Source organism: Hakea prostrata, chromosome 3 (assembly GCF_041222555.1).
Source record: "Hakea prostrata isolate BN-2017 chromosome 3, UWA_Hpros_2, whole genome shotgun sequence".
Taxonomy (NCBI): Eukaryota; Viridiplantae; Streptophyta; class Magnoliopsida; order Proteales; family Proteaceae; genus Hakea; species Hakea prostrata.
In genome coordinates this window covers 23,523,274-23,537,344 of record NC_142602.1, presented here as the reverse complement: position 1 = coordinate 23,537,344, position 14,071 = coordinate 23,523,274, and the positions used below count along the sequence as shown (strand labels likewise).

Below are 14,071 nucleotides of genomic sequence, written 5' to 3'. Positions count from 1 at the left end.
TCTGACTAGGTAGTTCCTTATTTTTTAGTTTTTTTTTATATGTATCTAATTTTCAATTTAGTGTTGTTTTTTAATTTTTATTATTCACTTTCTGATTTTATATTATCAATTTTAAAAAGTTTTCATTTTCATTAGATTTTCAGTTATTACTCTCAAATCTGGTGTTCATTTGTTTAACGAAAAAGATAATTTACAGGATTCCTTTTTTATATTAAAAATATAACTTAAAATTGCTATTTGATATGATTTTTTTTCTAAATGTGGATAATATTGTAATTTGACCTTAATTTTACAAAGACAAATTAGATATTAAACGTTTAAGTTGCTTAATAGAGTTTTGTTAACCCCGTTGGTTTTTTATAAAATTTTTTACCTCTGATATATGATTATTTTTCTAGAGTTTTTATTAAAATAGTTAATAAAGTTGTTAAATTATTAAATTTCAAACCAAGCTGTTACAAATAAAAAGGTAAAAATGTAAACAAGTAGTCGAAAACTTGTATTCAATATGTATTTATGTCCATTTAAGAAAATAACTATCAGATTATCATCTGAATTTGACAGAATCCTTCTGAATATAATAGAATGCGGATATGGTATTATTACCACTATCCGGTCCATTTACAAACCTAGGTATGTCTGAAGCGTATGATGGCATTAGGGATGTGGTTGATAAGTGATGACATGATGATCCCAATCTAACGGACATGGTGGATTTTGTAAGATGCAGCGGTTTGACACTGGATCGATATTATATTGATTTGATGAGTGAAGCTAGCCATCCATCATTGAGGAGTTAGAGGAGGAGAAGAAAAGAGACGTCAAATCATGCAGATCCCGAGAGGAAGAAGGAAGGAAGGAAGGAAGGAAGGGGACCAGGGGCGTCTAAACCCTAAAGGATGGAAACTAAACGCGTGGTCAGAAAGTGGCAACGCGTCGCCATCAAGATTGAAGACGAAGGACACCAGGTGATGACCCAGTGAGTGAGTGAGTCAATCAGAATCTAATAAATAAATAAATATCTTATTGAAGTGGATAACCCAAGTGGACGCGTGTACATTGAAAGAGGACAGCGTATGGTATGGTCTATGGTGTGGAGAGAGGGGCACGTGACCCGAGACACATGTCCTACTAAATACTAAACCCAAAATGTCTAGCACTCTAGCTTGGGTTGGATTCGGACATCAGCATCACCATTAAAGTCTTCGTCCAAATCTAAAAGATCCCATCCCTTATATATATATATATAAATATATCATCCCAAATCCAAGGGAAAAGCTTTAAATTAACGGTCGTACAACATCTCAGCTCATCTCATCTTCTTTGCATGTACGGCTATGACCATTACATGAGATTGCCATCTGTCCCTTAAGCTTCCAATAATTCTGCCTGCCTGCCTTACACGTGGATTATGATATCACCTGCTGATTCTTGGAGACTCCGCATCCCCTATCCATCTGTGTTCTCGTCACACTTTTTATTTATTTCTTTCTCTTTCTTTCCCGATTACAAGTTACAACAGGCTTTGTCTACTTTATCATTACAAAAGAATCTGCTGAAGATAATCTGGTGGATTGCTGAGGATAAGAAAACTTCTCGAGTTAAAGTTGAATATCTAGCTAAGGCATTTGCTGCAAAATTTGTTCATCTAGGTGATGAGTAGAAATAATAATAATAATAATAATAATAATAATAATAATAAATAATAATAATAATAATAATAATAATAATAAGCCAATTGAATCCAACTATGCTTAGTTGGTTTGTCCCAGTTTAGGGACACCAGAGTGAATAGCTAACCCCTAGATTACTTGAACATGAAAAAACTGCTAGGATTTTTATAAAATTTATATTAAGTTTAAATTTATTTTTTTTATTTTTTCATTTAATTATTTTGTTAGTGTGTGAGACCTATAAAGTAAGGGTGATAATGAAGGATCCATGAGTAAAGGAGGCCCTTCATTACATTGGTCATAAGTCTTAAAAGGTGGAATTTACTTAAATTTTAACTCTTGATTTTCAATTCTCATTTCAATTTCATGACAATTCATGGCCATTACCATGAGTGAGGTTAAGGTTATTGAACGGATTTAATCCAATTCATTGCTTTTAGTATCTCAAGGGCTGTAAGGTGAGGTTTGGACCTATATAAACCCAATCCTTTTTTGCATGTGATGCAATAGAGACACTCCTCACACTTGCATTACTTGTTACTTGTTTTTAAAGATTATTCCTTTGAGTTTGTCTAAATGTTGTGCTCTAGTTTTTACTCATTGAAGGGATTAGAATAACTATCTCATCTTCTAGTTGGAGATTGTTTTATCCAACGAACAACATTTCGCAGGAAGTCGCCAATTCGCTACAGTGCAACTGTTCACATCGCCACCACTTTGCAAGCAAGTCTGCAACCAGATTTCGCGCGACCGGCTGTTTTTCTTTCTTCTTCTTCTTCTCCTCCTTTCTGGCAAATTTAGCAGCGGCTGCTACAGTGCTACTTCTGTTTCTTTCTCTTTCTCTCTTTCTTTCTTCTTCTTCTTCTTCTCCTTTCCGGCAAAAGTAGCAACTGCTACTGCTTGTCTTCTACTTCAACGATCCGGCAGCGACGAAGATAAAACTTAAAAGGGTTTGATGCAGTAAAGTAAAGTAAAATAAAAAAATAAAAAAAAAATAAAAAAAAATCAAAATCTCGCCCGAAAATCAACAAATTTCGCCAGAAAATCATTGTTTCCTCGGAAAATCGTTGATTTTCCGGCGAAATCTTGAAATTTCGATTTCGATGCCTCTTTTATTTTGCCCACCGGCGAACTGGGCGAATTTCGCCGAAATATAGTTCATTGGTTTTATCTTGGAGGTGGTTGTGCAAAGAATCCTTGGTAGTAGGGTGCATCAATTATTTTAAACACAACACTCAAGGTGTGGCACAACCTCATCGATCGGTAGTTCTTTCAATTGCAAAAGCTCTTCGGATTAGCTAAGAATCTTCATCTTTCAATTTTATTTTTGTGTTTTGTAGATATTTTAATACAATTATCCAACAAAACTTAATCGTTATGGAAGACTCAACCGCTATAATAAAATATATGATCTCTTTAGAATTGGGATAGATAATCGTGGCTAAGAAGGAACATGGAATAACAAGGATTAGGGAAGTTAAACCCTATGATCATACGATTGCAAATAAGACTCATTGATTGAGTTGACGATCGGGATTAAAAGGTAAATTCTATATAAATTAGTGGCCAATGCAAAACATAAAGTAACTGAATTGTTCTCTCTTTCTATTATATCTTTCTATTAAGTTTTGCAACGATTCAGAGCTCTTTAATGGTGCAACTACTGATTTAGTTATCGGAGGCAGATTCCCGATTGACAAGTCGGCTCGCATCTAACTTTTATTTTGCAGACCTCATCGGTTGGACAATTTTCAAACGCATCAGTAGGAATATGGTTAAAAGTGATTTAAATAAAATGCCCAACAAGCCTGCAAATATATGATATATATGATATAAACGGAGCTACTTTCATTCACATATTTTCATCATATGTATAAAGGGAGTTTATATGAGGCCTACTTGGGGGGGGGGGGTGTTCCATCTTGATTATTTTGTCAATATTAAAAAGTGTGTAACATTCTATTATACTGGAAACAAGTGTGAGGGAATCATAAACTTCTACACTAACAGGTAAAGCATCTGTACTGCTTCATGGGAAATTCCTTACTAAGTTAGAGCCTTAGTTCATATACTTATACGAGGATGTCCTAAGCGAGTTTAGATTATATTATTTGCCAAAATGATAGATTATGCTCCTCACACAACTCTTCACCATACATGTAGGAGTAAGACATACTTCTAAACATTAAGAAACTAGATAAAATATAGCTCCCTCCTAAATGTGTAACAGAAGAAGGAGGGGGGTGTAAGGAGAGTATAGAGATAAAGATCCCAACTAATCAAAAGTATTGTGAAAACCAATCATGCAATATCGATCATAAAGTTCATCATTGCGTAAGATGGTTCGTGTTCTCTATATGTGTCATGTCATTACACTTTAAGAGTCAATTAAGAGAAATCAATGTCTTGTGCTGCATCAAAGGGTCGCTTAGATGGCAATAATCGACACCCTTTAGTGAAAAAGGCATGGATTCAATGCTTTTATGAAATATATAATAGTCTCCATCCACCAATATGAAGCCACCAATTCTTAAAATAAAATAAATAATAATGCCTTGTGATGTATGTATCCTATGATATAAATGGCTTCAAAGATGTTATGCATAGGCATAAACTCAAGTGGATTTTATTTCCAACAGACTATATTATATTCGATTAGTGTTATTTTTATTTATTTAAAAAAAAAATTGATTTGCTTTTAGATGTCTTGGATGTCCTACTACAAATAGGATGTAAAGTAAAGATATTGTTTTGAGTTTTGATTGATATGATATCCAATCCAAGTGGCTAAAATATATATAAAAGAATCTTACCAAACCAAGGGGCGAATAAGTGAAATTAACTGGTTTGGTGATAGCAACATGCACCATATATGCTAGAATCATTAACACCCCTAGCAAATCAACTTGGTCAATCCATAGATAGATATAACTTCCTCATTACAACTATTTTTTGATGGTTTTATTTCTTGTTTTGATTTCATCTAACTTGTATTGTAACTATAAATATACATTTTAAAATACAACTTGAATTAATAATAATTTCAATATCTATCATTTAGTGTCTGCGTCCATATATTATTCTATAGTTCATAGTCCATAGTAGTTGTTACTAACTTCATTTATTTTGAATTTTCCTTTTACTTTTTTGGCGGGGGGGGGGAGGGGGGGGGGGGTTTTTTTTTTTTTTTGTTTGGAGGGGGGGGGGGGGGGGGGGGGGGGGGGGGGGGGAAGAGGGGGGGGGGGGGGGGGGAGGAGGGGGGGGGGGGTTTAAGGGGGGAAAGGGGGGGGGGTTTTTTTTGTGGTTTTTTTTTTTTTTTTGCCAATTGATAAAAATTAGTATTTATGTTTTTTTTTCTTCTTTTTTTCTTTCTTTTTGAATTTTAATTAAAATATTAATCATTAAAGGTGCAATTTCAACTTGACGATGCTTGTAATATCCATCATAAAAAAACCTACACCCAAATATATTAATTACTACATGAGCATTATAAATTATTAGAATTATTCTTTTACAGTATCCCTTGATAGATGTTCGTCTTTACAGTCAATTAATTATATATTATTTTTTACTTTGTCTATTGCGGCTTAGTAGATAAAGTTGTTCTTCCTATGTTGTAATTAATAAAAATACTATTAAACATACAACTTGGATTAATTTACTTATAAACCCATTGAATTGAATATTTTTTATTCTTGGTTTGAATTGTATTTCGAGGGGCTAAAATTACCAGTCAGATATTAATATATAAATAATTGTTGAAAGAGCAACTTGGGTTTACTAATACTTCCTATTTCCATCATTGAATATATACATATATTTTAGAAATTATTTTATCATTAATTTGCATTAGAATTATTTAAATTGCAAATTGTTAGATACTGTATCAATAAATAATAAAAACACGCTTTGGTCAGATTCTGTAGGTGGATGCATGCATGCACATTAGTCCTTTGAGCAGCTCTGTTTTGTATGTCCTTTTGTTCATTCTTTTTTGTACTGAAAATGAAAACCTATCATCATTACGTGACAAATGTGAAGGATATCAACTAATATTAGGTCTTATTTTACTTTCCCAGTACCCTAAATAAGGCTTTTGGCTACCAAGTTAAGTTGTATAGTCATGTGGTTGATCCATGCAGAGAAAGATATTCTTAAGAATGTTATTCTGACTCATACGTACGTACTTATCTTCGTTTATGATCCAAATCCTCAATGCTCGGACAAGACTATATATTTATCCTCCCACACTTTGGATTTAAAGATAACATAGCATCGCGAGTAGGCCATTAGGGCATAAGGGGCTTGATGGACAGTCTATACAAGTAGAGAGGGTCTCTTTTTCTTCGCTTATGCACACATTTATTAGTGTTACTGTTCTTATCTTTTCTATTTTGTACTTAGGGATCTATGTAGCCAACCTTATGGAGTTGATCGTGTTGATATGATATTATAATTGTTTGTTTGTTTGTCTGTCATAGTTGTTGTGAATCATGTACTATAATAATGTCTGCGATGATTATTAAATTCGAAACGAAAGGAGATGCTACTAAAGTTTTATCTTCATGGTGATAAGAATGAGTCTAGATCCTATACCTAGAGAATTTGCTCCATTTACATTTATCCATCACATATTTATTAGGACCCTCATTTCAAATATAGACAAAGGATTGGGGGTGGGACTTGGGAGACCATTTAATGGGGTAGTTCGTACGATATCGAAAACCAACGTTACTGGAAAGGGTAAATGATATGCATCATCACATGGGGGTAGACTTGAAAGAAAAGAAAATCATTTGTGCACAACCCTTTTTTTTTTTTTTTGGTAAGTTGATTTTCAATTAGAAGAGGGGCAAGCAAAAGCCAAGACATCCTGAGTACAAACTTCAAGAAGCCAAGGAGTGGAAAACGGCCAAAAAGTCCTACTTGCCACGGACTTGGCCTCGTTGTTAGATTATCGGCTACAAAATTAGCCCATCAGCACTCTTTATACCAAATAAAAGTATGAAATTAAAAGCATAATTTTAAATTTAAAATATTTCTTTAGTGTCTTTAGTTTTTCAGTCTTTTTGTTTGGTATGTATATGCACAACAGAAAATGGTGCACAATAGAGGATGTTTACTGCATTAAATGCACAGTACTTACTGTCAACGGTTGAGATCAAAATTTCAATAAAGACTTTGATCTCGACCATCCGTTTTACGAGTAGTTAAAGCGGGACAAATGGTGGCAGCAGAGTTATCGTGCAGCACTAAGTTACATTTACAAACCCCCATCCCCGTCACCCTCGCCATGCCGCACGGGCAATGCCTCTTTTAGCTTTTTATCTTTCTACTAATCCTACACTAGACAGTTACATCGATGTCAAAGTGTCTACAGGTCTCCACTGTACATTTGAAGACTTTCAGTTTCAAGTTTCATTTTATATTTTCGTGCCTCTTTCTGTAAAATTACTCCTCAACCCATCCCAATATCCCATCCCGTTGCCTTTTGACTTTTCCGGATGCCATCCTGAAATGTTTCGGAAGGTCTTTTTTTCTAAAGGTCGAAGCGTCTGATTGAGAAGATGGGATTGTGAATCTCTATGACCTGCAATTTGTGGGGGATCTGTACCAATTAAACATCTTAAAATGGAATCTGACCGTAGGAGAGGAGTATCGTTCAATTCTTGAGTGAGTGTCGGTCGCCCACATGATAATCATATTAACTAACTAACAGAGACCGACATCATTAATTGATCCGGTTCAACAATCATGGATTTAACCGGTCCAATACCACCTATCAGACCTACCGATATGGGCCAACTTTAAACTCCTCTACGGCCAAACCTACACTCTGTCAGATGCCATTTCTAGAAATCAAACCACTCAGTGCTGTCAGGCTGTCCGGCCCCAAAAAAAGAACCGCCATCACTTGGCTCGACTTCTGATAAAATTAAAGCGTAAGCGTAACCGTATTGTATATTTGTATGATGGCCACCGCCATACCAAATTTCTAACATGGGTTTTCTGTCTGACACGTGTTGCCACATTTCTCGTTTTCGACTATTTCTAATTCTAAATTCTTGTCGCCGACCTCAATTTATCAAAATGCCCCCTCAAAGGCTATAGAGTCTAGACTATAATAATAGAGTGAGTGAGGAATAATTAACTTTGCAGAGCTTTTGGCGAGACGTGTCTCTGGGTTCAGGGCATGGCTGCCACTCGCTGTTCCCATTCTAGTATTCTACTTTCTACTTTCTACCCAAGTAATTTCAATTCCCATACTGTCCTTCTACCCACAATATATTTCACATCCGATGCATCATCATCTACTGCGCAAATTGGAAATTACGCGATTCATTCGCTCCAACATCTTTGCCTTTTACGCCATCCCATCCGTTTGGAGTCCGTCCGGATGAACCCAGACCTGAAACCGTACGGTACACCACTACAAGAAACCACTCATCTGGAATCTTTGTCAGTAACGACGATAAGGCTTGGCTTCACTTCATGAATACACCTTAGGGCCCACGCAAACCAAACCAAACCAAACCAAAACCCACCACCGCTTTCAGACTTCAGGCTTCAGAGTCCCATTTTATTACTCGTTATTATTACCAGGTCAAGGGAAACGAAGAAGGGTATTAAAGGGATTTGAAAAGCTTTTTAGTTTAACCAGAGTTAAGTTAGGGTGGTGACCCATGGTTAACTCTTCGTCCCTGGAGTTATTTAAATAGAACATCGCCAACGATGGTTAAACGTAATCTTGTCCTCAGACAAGAAGAAGAAGCTAGAAGAAAACTAATATGATGATGATCGGCGAAGGAAACCATCACAGGCCAACCGTCGACGTTCCTCCCTGGGGTCTCTTCGAAGATTTCTCCCCCGGAGCCGCCCAGAATTACTCTCTCCCGGTTAGCGGCGTCACCGTTAACGGCAATGGTGGCGGTGGCGCTGCTGCTTCCGAGGGAGACTATTCCTCATTTCTGTTTGGCGATTCGATAGCCGCTCTGCAGCGTTATCTTCCGTCGAATGACATTGACTCCGATTCTGATTTACCGGGTCGCGAGGCCGATTTGCCGGTTGGTCCTTTCTCCACGGACGAGTTCCGGATGTACGAGTTCAAGGTGCGGCGTTGCGCGCGCGGCCGCTCCCATGACTGGACCGAGTGTCCGTACGCTCATCCTGGTGAGAAAGCTCGCCGCAGGGATCCTCGTAAGTACCATTATTCTGGCAGTGCTTGTCCTGATTTCCGCAAAGGGAACTGCACTAAAGGAGACTCTTGTGAGTTCGCACACGGCGTATTTGAGTGTTGGCTTCACCCGGCGCGTTATCGTACGCAGCCCTGCAAGGACGGAACCAACTGTCGTCGTCGTGTCTGTTTTTTCGCTCACACTCCTGAACAGCTCCGTGTGCTTCCGCAGCAGAGCCCCAGAACTCCCGTTTCGTCTGATTCGTTCGATGGATCTCCACTTCGTCATTCTTTCGATTCATACCTCGCTAAGAATGCACTGTTGTCGTCTCCCACTTCGACTCTCATCTCTCCTCCTCTGTCTCCTCCTTCGGATTCTCCACCCGTTTCTCCGAGTTCTGCCTTAAGTCGATCATTTCCGTCCAACTCCATTAACGATGTTCTGGCGTCCCTGCGTCACCTGCAGCTGAACAAGATCAAGTCGTCGTCGTCTCCTTCTTCCTCTTGGGGTGTTCAAGTGGGTTGTGGGATGGGTTCGCCAAGGGTAGGTTCGACCCTTCGTCCTGGATTTTATAGTCTACCCACGACTCCAACTCAGGCACCGATTCGTGGCGGGTCGAGTTATCTGGACATTTGGGAGAGGGGTTGTCTCGAGGAAGAGCAACCGATGGAAAGGGTGGAATCTGGGAGGGATATACGCGCTAAGTTGTTTGAGAAGCTGAGTAAAGAAAACTCGCTGGAGCGAGCTGACTCGCCCTCTTCTGCTCCTGCTGCTCCAGACGTTGGGTGGGTGTCCGAGCTTGTCAAGTGAATAATAGGTGATTGCCGATTGCTGCTGGGTTATGAAATTCTTTACCCCTTTTTTTGTCGATCCATTTTGGGTTCAATATGTCGCCCTGATTTTGTGATTGTGAATATCCAAGAAAGAGGAGACGTTTTGTACTAGTCTTAAATGATGAATGTAAATAGCTGATGCTGGTTGCTTTGAAGGGCCTCTTTCCAGGGGGAAGATCAAGGAGAAAGAAAGATTACCAACTTGTATAGACGAAGCAAGATTTGCTGTTCCAAGGCTGGTTGAAGATCAGCTCGATGTGATAATTTGTTTTTCTATTTTTTTTTGCTGTTCTGCATTGTCTGATGTCTTGTCTATCGATCTTTTATTGTAAAATCCATCATGTGAGTCCTTATTTTCGGTCAATCAATGCAATATATATTTTCTTCTGCTTCCATCCATGTCTAGTATTTTCCAATTTTCAATTCGACTTCAATCCATGAATGGGAACTATTTCTGTCTTCCTTCTGGTGTTTCACCTTTCCTAGTCTCTTTCCAGTTCTTGAATGGTCGATTCATGCTGATGTTCTTGGTTCGAAACAGAGGTTGTGTAATCTTGAGCGATCTTCTGACGGCAGCAGCAGATGTTTTTCCAACCTGAGAAACAGATATAAGAGAACCCCTTCCATATACCATATTCAGTACTTGTTGTTGCTTGCTTCAAGTCTGAGCTGGTGATCTTGATAAGGAAGACCTAATCTGTGAATGGGTCCCCATTAAATTAATTGGAGAGAGTGACGGAATGGAAACGAGTGGGCCCATTAATTAGAGAAGACCTTATCAGAATGGATTCGGCCAATACCTACAGTTTCGTCATGCACCGTTAGATGTCTTCAGAAGGGTCAGATCATCTCCCATCAGCAGATCGAGTGGCCAGCAGACGTTTGGATGGATTGTGGTTCACGGTAGGTCTCTCACATGGGTCCCAACTCCTGAGTTCTCTCTGTATGGATAAGTTTGAGTCTGACAGCTTTCGTTCTTGCCCGAGTTCGAAGGGGGCACATAAAATATTAAGGATTAGTCGACATACATACATGATACATTAATTAATAATAATTAATCTAATGATTCATCAGTCATCCCATCAGGTGGTGGAGGCGTGTGCATGGTATCGTATGGGTCCGGATTAAGCGAAACGGCACCAATTGACACCATCATCAGCAGCAGGGGCCAGGGGAGATAAGGGTTTGAAAAGTTGCGGTGGAGTGAAATCATGGATTATGGAAAAGAAGGGAAGGGAACGAAGATCGATATATATAATAATTTCACCAAAAGAAAAAGAACATATATAATCAGTACTACTAGTCTCTTTCTTTCGCATTAAGTTGTCGTTATTACTTTAAATAAAATAAAAAATAAAAAATTTCTTAATAAGAGATATGGGTAGATGGACTTTTGAGGAGAGTTTGGTAGGGTTTAAAACTTTATTAACCGATAAGAAGAGTATGGCCCACCAGCATCACTATCTATGTGAGTGTTGAGATGTTGAGATGTTGAGGTATTTTTCTGGTAAGATGGTGTTCCCTTGGGTTTTAGCTTAGGATGGTGACATGGTGGAATAGATTATAGTTTTGTCACATAACATAGTGTGACTCATCATTCGATCTAAAATGCTATTCTCTTATTTCTTTAATCCCTCTATCACGTAAGTAATAAGATTTCAGGTTGGGCACATCAAAAATGACATTTGGAATATGTAAGTTATCAAAGACATCAACATAAAGATTCTTAGCTCTGTTTCCATGTTAAAGGGTTCAAGGTTTCAATTATGAAACGGTCATGTGTAAATGAACTTTTCAGAAATCATTTGGTTGTTGAGTCCTATTTTAAAGTAAAGTAGCATCTTCTACTATAAATTTTCTATTGTTATCAAATTAATGAAGAAACTAGTTCTTCCTCCCGAGAGAGTTAAAACTTGAAAGCATGCACATGTTTTGAAAATCATATATGTATATGCTTGATCATGGAGAAATTCTGACAGTGGAAAACAGAGGATACGTTTGGTTTCAAGGGAGAAGATTTCATACTTAAAATGGAAACTTGCGTAATCATTTGTATTTGTTACTACTTTATATGATCCTATGACTAATTTTAAAATACAAGGTCATCAACTTTCATCTTATTTCTACCTACTGTGCATATATATATATTTCCTTTGAATTTAATAACTAGCTGGATAAGGATTACACATAAAATATGTTATTACTAATATGGTATGAAATTTGTGTAGTCTATGCTGTGCTCTGGGGTCATGATTACAAGAATTTCTCTTCTCGCTTAATTTTTTTTTACTGCTCTTGTCTTGACTCCCCTTGGGCCAAACAAATCCAAAAGAAAATGAAACAAAATAAATAAAACGGGAAAGTCAGGGTGAGATAGAGATGATTACTAATACCAACTTCAAAGTTTGTTTGAGACAGAAGAAGAGCATCAAATGGTAAGTAATAACAGTATCCTGGGAATTGGAAGATGTCGAGACAGCCCTGTATGATTTTTAGAACATTTCTAAGTAGGAGGAATAGAGGTTATCTGCATTAAAACTCATTTGATACTCTGCATCACCACCAATCCAGTGAAAATGCTAGTTGGCTCTGTTCTCCAATCTGACTACTGAAATGCTCCACTCTATGGAAGAACATGCTCAGGGGTTTCACTTCTCACCGAATGGGTGAAACAAAACTCTGCTAAGATAGATAACATTATATATGCAGACACCCTGGAGAAGTGTTACAGCCTTGAACCAACTTCTTGTGACCCATCTCTGTGGATGTTATACTGAATTTAAAATTGTTTTATCACATGGAAATCTAGAATCTTGCAAAAGAGATTTCACAGTATTATATTTATTTGTTGTCGATCTTGTGGGTATCTTCAGTGCAATTTTATATCATAGTATACGATTATTATTTATTTCTAGTTCAACAATTATGGTCTTCTCCAGCCTAATTTACAATATCTTCTCTTCGATTTCTTCTGTTGTGTCTTTTTGCTCATTCTCTGTCTTGACCTCTCTCATCTCCTCAAGACAAAGACCATCATGGTTTCCTTTTATCGAAGATTTAATTTTTTACCCTTGTCCGAAAATTGATATGGCTGAGACAATGAAAGGGTATGGATGAATAAGAGGCTTGTGTGAGGGAAGACTAACTTGTTTGTTTCTGATAAACATCCATTTACCATTATTTATTTGATTTAATTTTTCTTACTTATTTAATTAAATTAAAGAGAGAGCTAATTGAGTATTTTTGTGTATTTTTCAAGAATAAGGTGATTTTGGATATTAGAGATAATATGGAGTAAAATTGGCAAATATAATAGATATTGGTGGATTTTAAATCATGGCATTCAATCTTGTTGTTCAAGAAATCATGAAAAGTGAGATCTTTGTCAAATTGGAAACAGGTGGAGGTCTAGGAACAAAATTGATAATAAATCTGAAAATTGGGTAAACAGATTACCTTCAGTATTTTGGGCATAACTCTCTCGTATGACCTTGGATTGCGGTGATTCAAGATTCTATGGAACGATATTGAAAATATCTACAACTTTTTAGTTTTGAGTTTTTCCAAAATCCGAACGAATAAATGTCAAATCTACGAGTAAAGAGAGGGGATTCATTGATAAAGGAAGCTAGCCACGGAGAGGGAGGACGGCGCCCCCATCCTCTCATTGCTGGGACCACATCTCTCTCTCTCTCTCTCTCTCTCTCTCTCTCTCCCCCCCTTGTTTTCTTTTTTTCTAACTTTGGTGTGCTGTCTTTTCTTTGGTGGGCGCTTTCTTATTTGTTGTTTCTTCGTTGTGGGGTGGAAACCCGCCGCGGCCGTGGCCTGGGCCCCTTTTGCTTTGGGTTTCTTGCTTGGGTTCCAATCCCGTCTTCTTTCTGTTTGTTTTCTGTTTGTTTGATTCAATCTTGTAACTTAGCCTTTTAGATTACCCGTATACCTAGATTAGTATAAGATTTTATTTTTAATTGGTTAGCAACACGATTAGTTTTTGGGTTGGTTAGATTTCTGTTTAGAGCTTGTTCAAGAATCTATAATTTCTTTGTAGATGAGCAATCACAAGTTTTGTTTTGTATAGGTTTTGATGGTTTTATTGTTTCGAAGACTAACATACTATAGTCATGGTCAGTTTAGTTCACCACAAGCAGTGGGTCATCCACAGGAAAGGCTGGCGTTCAGCTCTGTACAACACTGGTATTATGATACTGTTTGGATTATTAGGAAAAATAAATCCCACTAGTTTAGCTCCAAAAAAATAGCTGCATTCTGTCCTGATTTATGTTTTGAGAACAATTTTTATAACTATAGTTTCAGTTGGTGTGGTATATATATATAGTTTTTTTTTCTTCAGATGATCTCAGTCAATCTATTGAATGAATTATATTCGTTT

General features: G+C 37.3%; 1 protein-coding gene across 1 annotated transcript; it reads left to right on the top strand.

Moving 5' to 3' along the window:
* Positions 1-8,446: 8,446 nt before the first annotated feature.
* Positions 8,447-10,464, top strand: LOC149021730 (zinc finger CCCH domain-containing protein 20-like). The gene has a single exon (XM_089149924.1). The coding sequence runs from the start codon at positions 8,462-8,464 to the stop codon at positions 9,656-9,658; it is 1,197 nt and encodes a 398-aa protein (XP_089006050.1). The 5' UTR covers positions 8,447-8,461; the 3' UTR covers positions 9,659-10,464.
* The last annotated feature ends 3,607 nt before the right edge of the window (positions 10,465-14,071 follow it).